The 17,280-nt window shown below is 36.7% G+C and overlaps 2 protein-coding genes across 3 annotated transcripts in view; both read right to left on the bottom strand.

Moving 5' to 3' along the window:
- The window catches only part of LOC141427935 (uncharacterized), a 75,333-nt gene extending 61,672 nt beyond the window's left edge, over positions 1 to 13,661 (bottom strand). The window contains exon 1 of the mRNA XM_074087547.1: positions 13,416 to 13,661. Within this exon, the coding sequence (XP_073943648.1) occupies positions 13,416 to 13,427 (12 nt within the window). The 5' untranslated portion in view covers positions 13,428 to 13,661. The remainder of the gene's footprint in view (positions 1 to 13,415) is intronic.
- A 665-nt stretch (positions 13,662 to 14,326) lies between these two features.
- The window catches only part of LOC141427933 (uncharacterized), a 44,909-nt gene continuing 41,955 nt past the window's right edge, over positions 14,327 to 17,280 (bottom strand). For both annotated transcript variants that reach the window (XM_074087543.1, XM_074087544.1), the window contains exons 4-6: positions 15,875 to 15,973; positions 15,303 to 15,459; positions 14,327 to 14,594 (exon numbers count right to left, since the gene is read on the bottom strand). In XM_074087543.1, the coding sequence (XP_073943644.1) occupies positions 14,400 to 14,594; positions 15,303 to 15,459; positions 15,875 to 15,973 (451 nt within the window). In that variant the 3' untranslated portion in view covers positions 14,327 to 14,399. The remainder of the gene's footprint in view (positions 14,595 to 15,302; positions 15,460 to 15,874; positions 15,974 to 17,280) is intronic.

Raw genomic sequence — 17,280 nt, 5'->3', positions numbered from 1 at the left:
ATACAATACAATTTTTTTTTCATTCCTCCGCCATATTTTTTTCCACAGACCCCATTCCGACAGTCACTCCGACAGTTATGACGAATCTAAGATACCTTATATATTAAAATGCGTCCAGCCGTTTAGGCTGCAGCGAGGACCAAAGAAATGGACCTACATGTTTACATACATACATACGCTCGAAAACCATAACCCTTCTTTGGGCGATCGGGTAAAAAGATAAAAGTTGCCTAATAGGGTCACGTAAGACACGACAGATACAAACTTTTCAACTAATAATGATGGGCAAAGTAGCAGGCAAAAGAGCAGTGGGTCGTAGGATAAATGGTGGGTACGCAATATCTCCGCAGAGCTTTCAGACTGGCAAAAGACCTATTCAGACATGCGGAGCTGACTGCCAGCCTGCACTAGTTAGAGAGGAACTCGAAGAAAGAGAATATTTTCTAGAATAGCAATCACAGAAAGGTCACATCACAATACAACTAGTAGGGGAACACCATTGAGCTTTTGCCATGTATTAAAATAATTTAGGTGCGTATGACGTCCACCAACAAGATGGACGGATGAACTGAAAGCCGCAGATTCACGGTGGATGCAGGCCGCTGCCAACCGAAGCAACAACAGGCCTATGGCCGAGGCCTATGTTCAACAGTGCTGACATCCTACGGCTGACATGGTAACGACGACGATGAAAGAGAAATGCATCAATCAGATTCTGTTTTTCAGTCTTTAAAACTCCAAGCACTTCAAACTCCCATCTAACATACATTTTCTTTGTTCAATTGCCATATTTAATGTTAAAGTATCATTATAATCATTTAAACTACACGTTTATGACCGTAATTTTCAGCTGAGAGCGGTTAACTAGGCGTATAACGGCTGCAGTGCGGTTAACCAACAGTGGTTTAAGTTTGACTAATTAGTTACGCAAGCTTCGCTTAACGAGACGTTAACTGTCGTTCAGTACTGGACACAAAAAAAGTAAACAGTATCAGTATGATTATTAAAATAAGATGCACGAATCACTTTGGTATTAACAGCCGGGGTATAGGAGTACAAGGTTGTCTTTTCGTTAGAGCTCTTCTTGTCAAGGGAACCACGGATTGGTTTGAAGCATGTATTTGTTAAAAATCATATTCAACAGAAGCTTTTTTTGCTGATTGTAATTTATGTTGACTATACTTGCATTGTCATCTAATCTAAATATACCAAATATCAAGTCATTTCGACCGCTGGAAGTGGATCAAAATGAACTAACAAAACTAAGGAAACAATCATAAGCATACGGGATGAACTAATGAAAAACTTTGTAAAAAGTGCTAAAACGTCCATTCGCTAGAAAATCTGCTAGCAAACACATACTTACGAATACATATAACCCATTTATGAAAAATCTCAACTGCCTCACACTATAAAACACAAAAGTCAGTGTTTCTAATTTGAGATCGCACTTCTGGTGTTCGAGATTTTCATCTTGATTTTTTAACATAGAAGTATTTTGGAATAGAATAGAACTACGTTTATTCAGCCAACACATCATAACAGAAAAAGAAAAAACACTTTTACAAAAATTATAAAGAATACAAAAACCAACAAATAAAGATGTGAAGCCGAAACAGCATCCACTCAGCAGTGCCGCTTTTGAAATTACGTGACATATTTATATAAATAAAAACTAGTAGTATACTAAAAGCCGTGGTGGCCTAGTGGTTTGACCTATCGCCTCTCAAACAGAGGGTCGTGGGTTCAAACCCCGGCTCGCACCTCTGAGTTTTTCCAAATTCATGTGCGGAATTACATTTGAAAATTACCACGAGCTTTGCGGTGAAGGAAAACATCGTGAGGAACCCTGCACAAACCTGCGAAGCAATTCAATGGTGCGTGTGAAGTTCCCAATCCGCACTGGGCCCGCGTGGGAACTATAGCCCAAGCCCTCTTGTTCTGAGAGGAGGCCAGTGCCCAGCAGTGGGACGTATATAGGCTGGGATGAGAGTATACTACAGTAAAATAAAAACTATTTTCAACCGACGCGTACCTTTCGATTTTATTGCCTTCCACTTTTATTTTAAAACGAGAACAGACCGAGCCATTAGACAAGCAATAAGCTTAGCATTCATAAGTTTCATAAATTTATGAGAATTCAGCCTGTCAAGCATGTTTACCACTATAAGTTTAGTAGGAAACTATGTTCGTCATCTGAATAAAATATAACCGTTACTGAATGACAGACAACTAACAAACAGCCTAAGCCAGCCAGCGAGAAACTTTGTTTTAGATTTTATAAATAAGGCATCTATATGATTAACATAAAAACAATCGTATATCGAAGTGTTACAGGGATTTTTATGAACGGATAGCATAGTAAGTGACAGTATAGCAGAATAGTAATTAATATACTTTGTATATGCGTAGGATTATTCCACTAGAGTACAATCCGTGAGCTCTTAGAAAAACCTTCGGGTTTCGGGGAAATCGGAAGGATTCGTGTAGTAGAAAATGTCAATTGTCTTTTTGACTTAGTAGCAATCCATCACGGGAAGAGTGCACTCGTTGTGTTTTCATTGATTTTTAGAGAGCAGTTAAATCCACCACTTACTTATTTATTTAATTTGCTATTTTTCGGAAATTGATTTCCATGGGGAATCAACTTAAACAGGGAATTTCTGTAAATAGCCAATCACGGGAAATTGTTTATAATGTATACTTACATATAAATATTTTGTAAAGAAACTAAAATTTTGAAGAAAAGTATTGATCGTAAATATTTTAATAATGTTCAAGACCAAGCTATAGAAGCAACGGGGATTTCGAAAAGTACTATAAAAAATATTTAACGAAAGCAGACCAAAAAAAATCATTTGATACACCCAAGAGAAGCAGATACAGTAACAACAGCTCTATATACTTCCAAATAAAAGTAGTATGTTAAGGCGGGATGGAAGAATTCGAAAATGCTGCTTTTGTTTTATTTGTATCATGACAAAAAGTCATATTGTGTTAAAAATAGAATAAGATAAAGAAGCGTAATGTTATTTCAGTAAGGTTTATTTTGTACTGATAGTTAACTTTTTACGGTAACTTTGCAAAGGTTTGCAAGTTGATAACAGAACAGAACCGCATATCACGATCGCTTGTTATCGTCAATACCCGAAGCATTCTTCTAAAATCCGAAGGTTTTTTTAAAGAGCTCACGGAGTGTTCTAGTGGTACTAATAATCATAAATACTTATATCATATCTGTAATCAATATTGTGCTAACTTTACAAAAATTACGCTGAAAAAACAACAGAACTATATAGCTAATAATTATATGACATCACGTCAACCGTCAAAATTCACACTCCACTACACTCGAGAGCGAAAGTCGCTCAATCACAACTGATTGACCCACTCACACTGTCAATTGGTTTCACACACCGGCCATTAGTTCTAATTAACTAAATGGTTAGTTCTTAGTGTAATTGCAGACTTCCTTGAGACTGGCGTGACAAGGAATCAAAATAGCGGCTATAGCACTGTTATATGACAAAGGGGTAAGACATAAATATAGTTACTTTAGTTATGGACTGAGCGGCGTTAGTGTTAAGATTCATTGTGCATTTAGATTTGGCTCAATTACTTTGGAGATATATCTTATTATGTTTCAGTTTGATTTGTTGTGTCAGACAATTTAGTTTGAATTTGGCAATGCATGAAATAGAGCGATGAGTTCACTTTTTTTCGGTCTTTTTATGTTTTACGTGGCATATGGCCGAACCCGTCCATGCTTGCTATTGTTATTGTATTAAGTACATAAAAATATATCAATATGCAATTATTTCTACTAGTCCAATAGTTCCGAAATAGTAAATAGTTTGTAGAAGAGTAAGTAAAATGAATCGACTCTCATAACTGTCACAAGTCATAATGTTCATACCTATTGTCTTTCAAAACTTTTTTTTCTCTGAATCCATTAATGTTCAGAATTGTTATAATACAAACCTAACCTAACCTATAGAATTCTACACCATTTAATAATTTCTAAAAAAAATATAGTTTTAACGGGAAAAAAATATGAATTACAATAATTATGACAATCATTACATTATTAATTGCGAAAATTATGAGAGTAGATGCGCACCGGCTTTCAGGTTTCCTCAAGATATTTTCTTTCATAATACATAAGCTCATGGTAAATTTCAAGTGTAATTTTGCACATAATATCCGAAAATCTAGAGATGTAAGTGGGCGTTTTAAAAAAAAGTGTATACCCTTCTTTTTATTAAAATTTTGGAAAAAATCTGATTTTTCCTATTCAGAATCAAAAGTACAATCGATTCCGATAATTTAATTTTCAATCAATCTAATCATAGTGGTTCAGATCATAATAGACAGAACAGACAGGTACCTACTAAGTTTAAAAAAAAGTGACATGCAAAAGAGCCCTTTATGGCTTACTGGCAGTATAAATATTGTTTTGTTTTTATTAGACTACGCATAACAGGGACATGCCCTGTCATTTAATGATAATTGTCCCATATGTCATTTTACTATACTAAACCGAAATATATTTTTTCTGCGAGCTTTTCATTTTACGTAGTTTAATCATAATGTGTAAAGTTTCGTTTTGTTTTAATACTTATTTTCAGGGCGTATCCATATTAATATGTACACATGACAGTATGACTTAGAAATAGCTAACACTTTCCGAGAACTGATTATAAGCAGCAACGCAGTTTTTATGCCATCTGTATACTTTCAGGCCTATGTGAAAAATTGTGTTAATGACGTACTTGTGCCTATTTACTTTTACGACCGGCATTCGTACCGACGCGCTTGTTAATCTACCAAACAAAATGCAATAAAATAAAATTATGCTGAAAAAAATAAATATATATATAATAATAAAATAAATAATGTAGGTACCTATACTTGGTTTGGATAGGTATTTAACTAAATGTAAACAAACTTTAGCTGCCAGATTTGGTACATTCAAGGATTTTAAACATTTTACTTATCTATAATTTGAAACTCACTTATATTAAAACCTAAATCCATTTACTAGCAACAAAACACTAGTGAACTACGTATTTATTTTACATTGCAGTAGCAAAAAAGCGGTGAAGGGTTCCGTAGCAGCAAGTAACATAATATAAAAGTTTCCTTTACTTTACGATTTATGACGTATTAAAAAAAAACTACTTAAGTACTAGATCTCGTTCAAACCAATTTTCGCTGGAAATTTGCATGGTAATGTACATCATATATATTTTTTAGTTCTATCATTCTCTTATTTTAGAAGTTAGGTCGGGGAGGACACATTTTACCACTTTGGAAGTGTCTCTCGCACAAACTATTCAGTTTAGAAAAAAATTATATTAGAAACCTCAATATCGTTTTTGAAGACCTGTCCATAGATACCCCACACGTATGGGTTTGATGAGTTTCAGTTCTAAGTATGGGGAGCCCCCAAAATTTATTGTTTCTTTTCTATTTTTGTGTGAAAATCTTAATGCGGTTCACAGAATACATCTACTTACCTACCAAGTTTCAACAGTATAGTTCTTACAGTTTCGGAAAAAAGTGGCTGTGACATACGGACGTACAGACAGACAGACACACATGACGAATCCATAAGGGTTCCGTTTTTTGCCATTTGGCTACGGAACCCTAAAACTATTCTTTATTTTTTACTTATCTATAACTGTAATACAAACTAAAGTACAATTCAATAGAATCTGTCAATTTTCTACATATTTAAGACACCCTATCGTGGGCACAGTTGATTATATATGTCCCTGTTGTTGCAATTATCATCTAAAAGGAATCAAAAAAGAATAACAGTCACATCACAAAGCCTTAGGCAGCCCGGTGTTTATATTAGTAGGCTGGAAGTGTCTACAGGATTGTCAGATTCTATTGAATTGCAGTTTAGACAAGTGTATTTCGATACAGGAATGTAATTGTTTAATGGGGGAATTTCAATATTTAAGACACCAATTGACGTTGTTTTGTTTACATTTAGTTAAATACCTACCTATCCGAACCAAGTATAGTAGGTTAGCAATTTGTTTGCTCACCCGCGACCTTATGTCAGCTATCATAAGTTCGCGGGTGAGCAAAGAAATTCTTTTAGTTCAGTGACTTTATTGACATATTTTTGTAGCTTTGGCCGTATCGATATCTTTGTAGTTGACGCGTTCCATTGCATTTACTCTGTCTGTCACATATCGCCATCTAGAGATGCTGGTTCTGAGAATCAGATCTCTCGCAAGATAATGCTGGTTTGATAGAGGTACCTATAACGACAGGAGGCGAAAGTAGCGTGGAGTGAACGTTTTTGTTACTCTGAGAGCGAGAAAAGCGTGAATTAGGTATGTTTCCCGGATGCAAAACCTTGCATTTAGTGTAAGTATTGTGTACACCTCGCTACAAAGAAAAATAACAGAAAAAATATCGAACAAATTATACAATACAATATAATACCATATAATTACTCTTTATTAAACACTAACATAGTAAGCACAGTAAGCACAGAAAATCGAGATATCTAGGTACTTAAATTTTTTTCCAAGGTAAGCGATAGGCGGATTTACCGTTTAATAAATAGTTTCAAACTAAAATGCAGTACAGAAAAGTTAAAGGTATCTCCTGTTCAAAGTGCTCTGTAGCTAGTCTAGACCTCGCGTTATATAAAGAGACCCATTGCGTTTGGTTAGGGCTACCGAAAGCCTTACTTCACTATTTGCGTTTTGCTTAGAGCTTTTGCACTCCACGCGTTTTAAACGCGCTGGCAACGTCCGTTTCAAAAACTCGCGTCGAGTCAGAGCGCGTTTTTCTTTCCTTATAAGTACCTAGCTAGCAGCCAATGAGTGCCAATGATTATACTATACCTACTGTCTGCTTATGTCTGTTATTGGTACCTACATGGGCGGGAGTCACATAACTTTTAATTTTGGTAATTTAAATGTCTTTTTTACGCGCTTCTGCATATAAAAGTATTATGATCAGTACCTAAGTATAATCTACATGAATTTAATAAGTATTTTTGTCAACAAGTGTTTTTAAGCCCTCTCGTTCTGAGAGGAGGCCTGTGCCCTGCAGTGCGACTTAAATAGGCTGAGATGATGATGATGATAATGAAGTATTTTTAGTTGTTGTAGTTTTTGAAAATATCGGCTACATGACAAGGTGGCAACCCTATCATCCGCAGACAGTCGGTCGCAACAGTCCCTTAATGACATTTAATTAAGGTTGGTACAGTCACAAAGATAGTTGCCAGACACTTCGAGTATTTTATGCGTTTGGAAACAAATTCTAGGCACGTCTAGTCTAGACTTAAGCACTTAAATTGAGGCCGACATGAGATAAGTAACAGCAAGGCACTATTGATTATTTTTTTAAGAAAGGATTTGGTTTGAATCCTTGGACCTAGAAAGGTAATTTTTCATAGAGGGCCGGTGATGTAGGCAAGACATGAAGACTGATTTGCGGATTGCGATCTGTTATCCATACTAATTTTATAAATGCGAAACTGTGTTTGTCCGCCTTTCACGCCGTAACGGAGCGACGGGTCGACGTGACTTTTGGCATAGAGTTTATGGGCCCGAGAGTGACATAGGCTACTTTTTATCCCGGCAAAATGCCAGTTCCCGAGAGAACAGCGCGCGATAACCGAATACCACTGGGGCGGAGCCGCGGGCAAAAGCTAGTAATCTCTATCTTTGAACGTGAAACTACTGTGAGACTCAGTCATATTAAATATAATGACACGGATAACTCACGTCTTAAATCGACATGTCGAGCTAAACTCGATTTAAGACGTGAGTTATCGGGGTCATTATATTTAATCTATATATCCTATAGGGATAATAAGTTAGGACTGCATATGAGGCGAAGCCGTGGGCGCAAGCTAGTGCTTATATATTGTGTTACAAATTTAATCCTAATTCTGTCAGCACTTTGACTGGCCACACCAATGTTTTGAAGTAAATGTACGACGATATGCGGGACTGCATCAAGAAATCTGAGATATTAATTACTACTTCAACCCCATACGCATAAACTTCAGACTACCCGCAATCTACACATCCGACACCCTAGCGACAAGTATGAATATAGAACGGGCCATGAATGCTTTATCTCCAGTGCCTCCAGTGTCGTCGTTTTGCAGAATGACAGACGATATTTATAGGCGACCTACTCTGTGTGGTTTGGATTTATATTAGTAACATTGGCGAAAATAAATATAGATTTTACGTCCCCGTCCCATTGGGGCTTTACAGAGTTTTCAATTGCCATGCCGTCCAATTGCTTTGATGAAGTTAAAAAGATAGAATTTCAGCTCAGCGAATGGTAAAGTGAGGGTAGTAGCTACAAAAAAAAGGTCCAAAGACATTTAATTTTGACCTGTAAAAACAGATTCCTCGATTACTTTATTTTAAAATTTTAATTATAGTAAGAAATAAGCGAGTGCTTTCACATAAAAAAACCGAATCGAAATCGGTCCATGCATTTGAGAGCTACAATGTCATAGACTGTCAGACAGACATGACGTCAAACTTATAACACCCCTCTTTTTCCATCGAGGATTTAAAAAATAGACGTTTTTGCATTCTTTGATATCAATATTAGGTACTTATGATTCGATTTTGGGTGCTATATGCTATAGGTCACTGCTAGCGTCTCTAGAGCTATTTTTGCTGAGTTATTAATAAAAGTTGACTGTAAATACTGTAATATAAGCATAATGTCTCAGTTCAACGGCTCGGAAGAGCCTGCGTCGGGTCGAACGGGTTTGAGGTACGAGGCAGAGGCAACCCCGTCTGCAGACTAGTTTTGTTCCTCTTTTATAGCGATAGAAATTGGCAACTTGCTAACCAAGTATTTTAAATCTCGGTTGAAGGACTTAGCTCTAACAGTCAGAAATAAATATGAAATAATTCGTCTGAAAAACCAAAAACATTTTATTGGTAACTGCCTGGCTACTTAAAAAAGATAGGTATAGCCAGTGCCGCGTGACGTCACGTCACTAGCTTTTACCCGCAGCTTTGCCTGCGCGGTAAATTTTATACTAACCTGGATTTTATAGATTTTATATGTTTTACTCAATTTTATTCCACAAGAACATGACCGGGATAAAAATACCCCGAAACTTCTCAAACTTGGAAAGTCGCGATAGCTTTGTGGCCTGACCTATGCCCTCACAAGCAGAGGTCCTTTGTTCGAAATCGGGTTGGCACTTCTTAGTTTTTCGGTGCGAAATATTTAGTGCGAAATTACATTTAAAATTTACCACGAGCTTTGCAGCGAAGGGACAGACCTTCAAAGAAATTCTATCAAGTTCCAATCATGTGTTAAGTACCCATTTGCACTGGGACCGCATAGGAAACTAAGGCCCCAGCCCTCTCTTTCTAAGAGGAGGCTTGTGTCCGATGTTTGCGATGGGACCTAATATAGGCAGAGATGGTGGTGGTTTATCTACCTACATAGTCCAGTTTTTAACCCCCGACGCAAAAAGAGGGGTGTTATAAGTTTGACCGCTATGTGTGTCTGTGCGTCTGTGTGTGTGTCTGTCTGTCTGTGTCACCGTAGCTCTTAAACGGGTGGACCGATTTGAATGAGTTTTTTTTTATTTGATAGCAGGTTTTCTAGCGATGGTTCTTAGACATGTTTTATCAAAATCGGTTCAGACGTTTCCGAGATATTGAACTTTAAAGTGACTAAGTCGAAGGTTCTCCAATTTTTTGTTGGTTAGTTTATATCGCAAGTAAACAGGTTTGGTTTAATACAGCGCCATCCTGTCCTACGAACTGGTTTTCTGTCTGCGAAATTGAAAAGAAATGGCGACGACAGTGCCTGATGTTCCTGTTTTACTATAAAAGTTTGTTCTTTGCATCTTAAGGTACAGTGGCGTTGAGTGCACATTTTTCTGTCGGAGCCAGGACAGTCAAACAAAGCCGTCTTGCCGTGTACTTGACATCACTGATGTCACGTAAAATTTAGGCAACCCGCTGGGAATGCAGGTGTGTCGAAGGCACGCCACCGATGCGAAACCATGTTCTTTTGCTATTTCCACAGCCCTGTATTTTTAACAAGATTTTTAAATAAGTAATTGATTGAATCAGGCGCTACTTTGCGGGGGTCCATATCAGTAAACTAAAACAGTAACTGCTCACCCGCGAGCCCGCGACCTTATGAAAATTTTATGAAAACAGCCTTATGAAAAGCTTTTTAATGGGTCTTTATCGTTTGCCCGAATTTCATATGCCATAATGTATCGTTTTCCATAATTTTCATTTGTCATACAGTAATTTATTTCTGAAATAGTATCTTCTTCAGAGTTGATATTAAACTAACCTAACCGAACCTACTGCATTCTATAAGATGACATTTAAAAAAAATCCTGAATATAAAACCGTTCTATATACATATTTTATGGCAAACGTTGGTATGGCAAGTGAAATTATGGAAAATGAAATTATGGTAAGTGAAGTAGGTTTAAACGTCACCTCGTATATTTTTAACCCCCGACGCAAAAAGAGGGGTGTTATAAGTTTGACCGCTATGTGTGTATGTGTGTCTGTATGTCTGTTTGTGTGTCTGTCTGTGGCACCATAGCTCTTAAACGGGTGGACCGATTTGAATGCGGTTTTTTTATTTGATAGCAGGTTTTCTAGCGATGGTTCTTAGATGGGTAAGGCCGCGAATTTTGACCAATTTGGACGTTTCAAATTTGGAACGCTGATAAAAAAAAACTGATAACACCTAGAGGTTAATTTTTTTTTTTATTATATGACACGATATAAACTCTCAAGGTCGCAAATGAGATACTTGATTTAAACCCTTTTAAAAAAATAATAAAAAATATATTACCGTCCAAACGTAACGAAAATTGACTATTTTTTTTGACCACGAGTACTTAATACCTTATTATTTTCATGCTATTTAACTTCTCATGATCATGATTTTGTTAAAACAAAATTTTATGATATAACGATAGTCCTACCGATTGCGGAATCATGATAATGAAATAATTTTCATGTTTTATATTTATTTCTTTTCACGTGCCAAAAAACCACGTTTTCGTTACGAATACTTAGGTGACGCTTAATTAAGCTACCTTTAACGCCAATTTCGGTAGAAATTTGTTTTTGTACACTGGCAACTAATACTCTAATAGGGCAACATCGATGAGATAAATAAATCTCATTAGTTTGTTGACAAACAGCCATCAAAAGTGACGCGGAGGTTTTTTTTCGAAAAAACGTCGAAAGTGCTTGTTCGATTTTAAGGGTAAGTAGTGATTATTTTTAACTGGTTGCTTTTTCATACGATAGGGTAATCTTTTCCATGTAAGTGGCATGTGTTATTATGTTCAAAATGTCGTTATTCACCATGATAAACGATTTTTTGTATAAAATACGTTACACTTTCGTTACGATTACGTTACATTTTTACAAAATGCTACGTATTTTGTACATAACGTAACGAAAAAATGTGGTAAAGGGAAGTTCACACAGAAAAATTCTAACTTACACCAGTTTATTATTAGGTTTAGACTGCACGCACAGTAAGTTAGTTAGATGGATATTTTGAAGTTAAATAAATTTAAATCTGTAGGTGCAGGGATCGGCACAAGAGAATTGTGGCGAGTTCTGTGTTCACGTCCTGCTACATGCATAGCGTATTTAAAGTGAGAGACAAACGGAGAGATTCACTTACCTACTTAGTTCATTTGTTACCTAAATTTAATAATCATAATAATTTATTTCCAAAAACATCTTTTTACATTGTCCACTTAACTAAGATACTACTTCCTAAATTGGTAAAACCTGTGATTTAGGGTTTTGGCCATTTCTTTGAGTTATTTAATAGCTTGTACAGTCGAAGTCACAAGCATGCTCACAACTAGGTGGTAGGACCTTGTGCAAGGTCCGCCCGGATTGCTACCACCATCTTCCTCGCTAATCCTGCCGTGAAGCAGCAGTGCTTGCACTGTTGTGTTTCGGCGTGGTGAGTAAGACAGCCGGTGAAATTACTGGCACGTGAGGTATCCCATCATAGGCCTCTAGGTGGCAACGCGTCTGCAATACCCCTGGCGTTGCAGATTTTTGGGCGGTGGTGATCTCTTACTCATTTGATTTTGCCATCCAGTCGAATAAAAAAAACCACATCCAAATTCGTTATGCTTATAAATGTGCACCTTATTGTCAGTTAGAGAGGCATGTAAGATACACTTTTGGAAAGATGTGCGTCAACTAGAGGTACTTCTACTTCCACATTCCATGTTTAGCTCTATAGATCTCATATAGGACAGATTTAAGATCAGTATCGTCAGAAAGTTCTAGTAAAAATAAAAACTTCACTTTATTATATGACATGTATTTTTTTTCATACATACGTTATCTAATGGGAATTTTTACCAGTTTGATCTAGGCTTTATAAAAATTTGCGTTACGTTTTATGGTAACGTCACGTATTTTTTTTATGTTATTTCTATGTCACATTGGTTAAAATTCGCGGCCTTACCCAGATATGTTTTACCAAAATCGGTTCAGCCGTTTTTTGAGATCTTGAACTTTGAAAGTCGGGGGTTTCCAACTTTTTGTTTGTAAGGTTATCAGATGACAAAGTTATACTAGCCAGCACGCACCTTAAATTCGGCGTGTGTTTTGTAGCATTTCACACGAATAAATAATAAGACTTCTTATAATCGGTAGGTAAGTATTATAAATGCGAAAGGTTGTATATAAGTCTGTTCGTTTGTTAACTTTTCACATCTAAACCGCTAAACTAATTTAGAAAATAATTCGATATAGGTACAAAATTAAATAGTATGAATCCCGTGGAAGGACATAGGTAGGATAGTTTTTATCCCTATAAATTGCAGGGTAGTTCCCCCGGGATAGAGATAAAAGAATTCTCCGCGGACGGAGTTGCGGGTAACAGCTAGTTAGCGATAATAATAAAAGTACCTAAGCTAGTCAGAAGTCAGCTGTCATTCGTCACGTGGTCGAAATGACGCGTGAGAAAAACCAGCAGCTGATGGAAAAAACATAATACCAAATAACAGCACTTAGTAGGTTACCTAGTAGGTACCTACCTATTGAACATAATAAATATGAAGGTCCTGTCGCGATGACTTGCTATTATGTACCAAACCAACCCTTTTATTACTGGTACCACACAATGCAAGATGTTCTAAGCAAATATGCACATTTTTCAGACAAAAGAAAATTAACAAAATGTACAAGATAATCATGCCGTAAAAGTGAGGTTAATAAAATATTACTGTTTATTTAGTTGCAAAACGACAAATTCAAAACACGAGATTGTAAGTACCTACAATTTGCTGTTAAACACGATAAACAGAAAATGCCTAGCGTTGTGAAATGATACAAGGTCATATTATATTACTAAAACAAATGACTTACCTTTAGAGACATTTTTATTTTTCAATCGATTTTCAGCAAACGGTCATTTTAAAAAACAATTTTCACAGCACGCACAAAATAGCACAGAGCTAATCGATAAAATTGCATAAGAACTCCCAAGTGCACTGCAAAACAAAACCGAGAATAATTAACTTATGTTTTATTTAATAGTCACTGACGTTTACGATTTTATTTTACGCAAAATCCACACGCACGTCTTTTCTCACTGACGTTTTGGAACAGATTATTTTTTTCCCCCGCTTTTATAGGTATCGTTATAAAGTGACGATTCAATGCAATTGCTTGTGGCGCTAGTGTCTACGCGATAAGTTGAGTATGCAGGTGTTAAGTTTAGTTCTAGATTTCGCCACCTGCAGTGATGATTTGGTGTAAATTTGTGATGTTTCTGTGTTGCTAGGTCCGAATATTATAAATCGAGGTCTTTCAGTGACAAATGTGATTTGTGTTTTTCAATATTTATTACTGAATGATAAAAAAAGATTAATTGCTATTTTAGGATTAAATAATATTTTTAGTTGAAGACACGGGCGCCATCTAGATTTATCCAGATAAGCGTATGCAAGACGAGGCCTCCCCGAATGTTATTTTAGTTCAACAATTTAACGTTAGATGTCTCTCCTCTTGATTTCTTTAGTGGCATTGACATGAATAGCAACTAAGGCAACCGCTGATAAAATGAATTCTGATAGAATTAAATTATAGTATTTGAATGAAGTTTTAAGTTCAAAGCCAGATAAAGGTAAAATAAAAGATACTTAAAGACAAAACTTAAAAAGTCAGCGTAAATTGAGTCGGTTTATTATACGTATTATAGGTGACAAATTAAATTTTATATTTGTTAATTTTACTCACTTCTAAAAATCGGATTGACTTATAATTTACTACTGAGATGTAGTTGGATAACAACACAAGTACAGATGGCAAAAAAAGCTTGTATTCAAAACTCTTTTTCCGACAAGTTATTTATTCTATCAACAGATGGCGCTTGACAGCATCAACAGCTTCCCTAGCACCGTATTGGTCGGCGTGTTCTGTCGTCAAGTGCGCGCGCAGCTCCGTGGCCGTGTTGACGCCGTATGCGCAAGCGCCGACGCGGCAGCGGTACAGCGGCAAACCCGGGTGCAAGCGGCGATGGAGAGCGTGCTTTCGGAGGTTCTCCTGAAATAAAAAAACGTCAGGATTTTAACCCCATTTCCTGCCAAAAAAAACACAAAAGAACATTTTTTGGGAACTTCCACGGGAATTTTTGTTTGTTAGTACTCCTTTACGCGAAAACGGCTGGACGGATTTGGTTGAAATTTAGTAAATAGATAGCTGGACGTCTAGAATAACACATACCTAGGGTAAAATATCCCGGTATTTCTATGGGATCGGGATAAAATGTCGAAATCTCAACCACTAGGATAAGAGACATAAAATTTGGCACAGGGATTTTTAACGCAATGTTTATGTAACGACGTTATTTTTGGGGATTCACATGGGAATTGGGAATGGATTGGCAGCTCGCTGCGTGGACTTGGCTTATGCTGAGCCGGTTCCTTTTAGCACAAGCAACACCACTACCATTACTTTGTATTTCTTATGAAAGAGTTGAAGTTGATATGGTATCTAGATTAGTAGAATGCCAGCAGGAAATGAAATGAAATAAAAAATCGAGACAAAAATATCAAAAATAAAAAGAAAGAAAAGAAGGGAAAAGGGAAAAAGGAAGGAAGGGAAGGGGAAAGGGAAGGGAAGGGAAGGATTAAGGGGAATAAATGTATTATTTTAGCGTTTTTATTCAATTTCAATTTTAAAAGTTTCCCAATGCTCGGCACGAAAGAAATAAATAACTTGAGAACAAACTATATGACAGTGAAATCTTACCAAACTAGCACAAGTAAAGTCACAATGCGGGCATTTATAGGGCTTAGCAGCTTGGTGAGTTATCAGGTGTCTCTTTAAATGACTGTTTTGATCGGTCTTGAATGGGCATTGTGGACATTTCAGGTGTTTCAGCCGCTCGCCATGGGTCGCGTAATGTCTGAAAGAAATAATTGATAACAGCGCCATCTAGTAAATATTATTGGAACTACTTTTCACGCAGTAATTAAAATTAAAATTGACCAGAAAACCTAGATAATTTTTGTGTTCTGGTGACTTTTTTACTCATACTGCAAGTATAAAGTTGTTAACTGGAGCAAAGTTGTAGTTGTAAGGAAGTCTGAAGGGACGGTCAACATATACGAAAAGCGCCATCTGTACTATTCATACGGCAGCTTTAAGAACAGACTAAAATGCGCGCTCGCTTTGGTAGCTAGAGTGGACGCTACGTCAAAGCGTAAAGGTTTCCACAAGTAGTCGTGAGATGGCGATTTTATACAAAAATCAAGGTAAATTAAAAAAAAAAGTAAAAACAAATATATGTATATATATAAAATTGGAATAAACAGACATACCTCGCAAATTGCGTTGAAGTTGATGCAACATATGTACACTGTTGGAAAAGGCAGCTTAGTTCTGTTGTAGCTGAACAAGAATGTAGGGAAAGCTCGTTTCTGAAATCAAAAAGTGTGATATTAAAAAAAACTACCTACTTAAATCATCATGTCCAAATCGAACTCACTTTCCGGGGGTTCCATCCAAATTAAAAAATCTGGCAAGCCCCAGTCCGCACCTCTCCTTTTTTAGGTGAAGGAAAACATTGAGAGGAAACCTGCGTACACTTGCGAAGAAATTCAATTGTGTGTGTCAAGTTCGCAATTCGCACTGAGCCCGCGTGGAAGCTACGGCCCAAGCCTATATTCTAAGAAAATGCCTGAAAATGAGATGAGACTATGCATATATTTTTGTGTAAGTAGTTGAAATATATATTTTCACACTTGACTGCACGATAAAAACACGAGAAACAAAGCAGCCTAATAAATAAACCGAGCGCAGTAATAACATAACTTACATGTAGTGGACAGGGGCCAAGAAATGCAGTCGGCATGTGCATCGAGTGAAACTACAGTTTTGGATAGGTAAGGACTACCTACTTACTCATAAACTTTTTCATCTCTCCTGTTCGGAAAGTTTAATTTTCATGGGTAGGATAGCCGGGTGAAAAATTGCGTTTTCATGTCTAGGGTGGAGTGTTTTTTTTTTTTAATTTTTGGATTATCCACGGAGTCGAAGATAATTGGGTTAAGTACGTCAAAGACACTTTTTGGCACGTTTGGCATGGCCATCTCCAACACTAGAGGTTGAACGCTGAACATTCGTTTGAAATAAGAAATTTGATCTTATTAAGTGACGAACATATCCCATCCGTCAATCCATCTCTCGTTAGTTAGGTTAAGAAAGAGATGGAAGTCATTCGTGAAATGTGAAAGAAAGAGATGGAATATATAAATAAGTAATAAAGGTTAAACTTCTTCGTTCGGCGTTCAACCTCCAGTTTTGTATATATTATAAGCTCCTTGGTCGTGACCACCTCGATTTTTTTTTATAGTCGGCCGTGGCAAGGGGCTAGGTCGAAAAGGTACCGTTGGAGGTTGGATATAAGTAAATACAATTTATTATTATTCTCATTTTTTTGTAGTATTTTACTTTCCTCACAGTCGAAATAAAAAGTAGTGTGTCTAACTCGGGAGAAATTAACCATTTCTCCTCGAACTGTTGGCGCTCTCACTTCGTTCGAGCGCCAGAAATATCTCGGGTGAAATGGGTCACTTTCCACCATTGGTTATCAATCTACTATTGTTTAGGCTTATTTTAACCCTCGACGAAAAAAAAGGGGGTGTTAAAAGTTTGCCATTGTAAAACGCAAGCGCTGGACGCTGGTTAGGTACTTTATAAATGAATGCACCAAAGTGAATATGCC

Source organism: Choristoneura fumiferana, chromosome 5 (genome assembly GCF_025370935.1).
Source record: "Choristoneura fumiferana chromosome 5, NRCan_CFum_1, whole genome shotgun sequence".
NCBI lineage: Eukaryota > Metazoa > Arthropoda > Insecta > Lepidoptera > Tortricidae > Choristoneura > Choristoneura fumiferana.
Note: the sequence above shows the minus strand (reverse complement) of the source record. Positions and strands in the feature narration are given on the sequence as shown.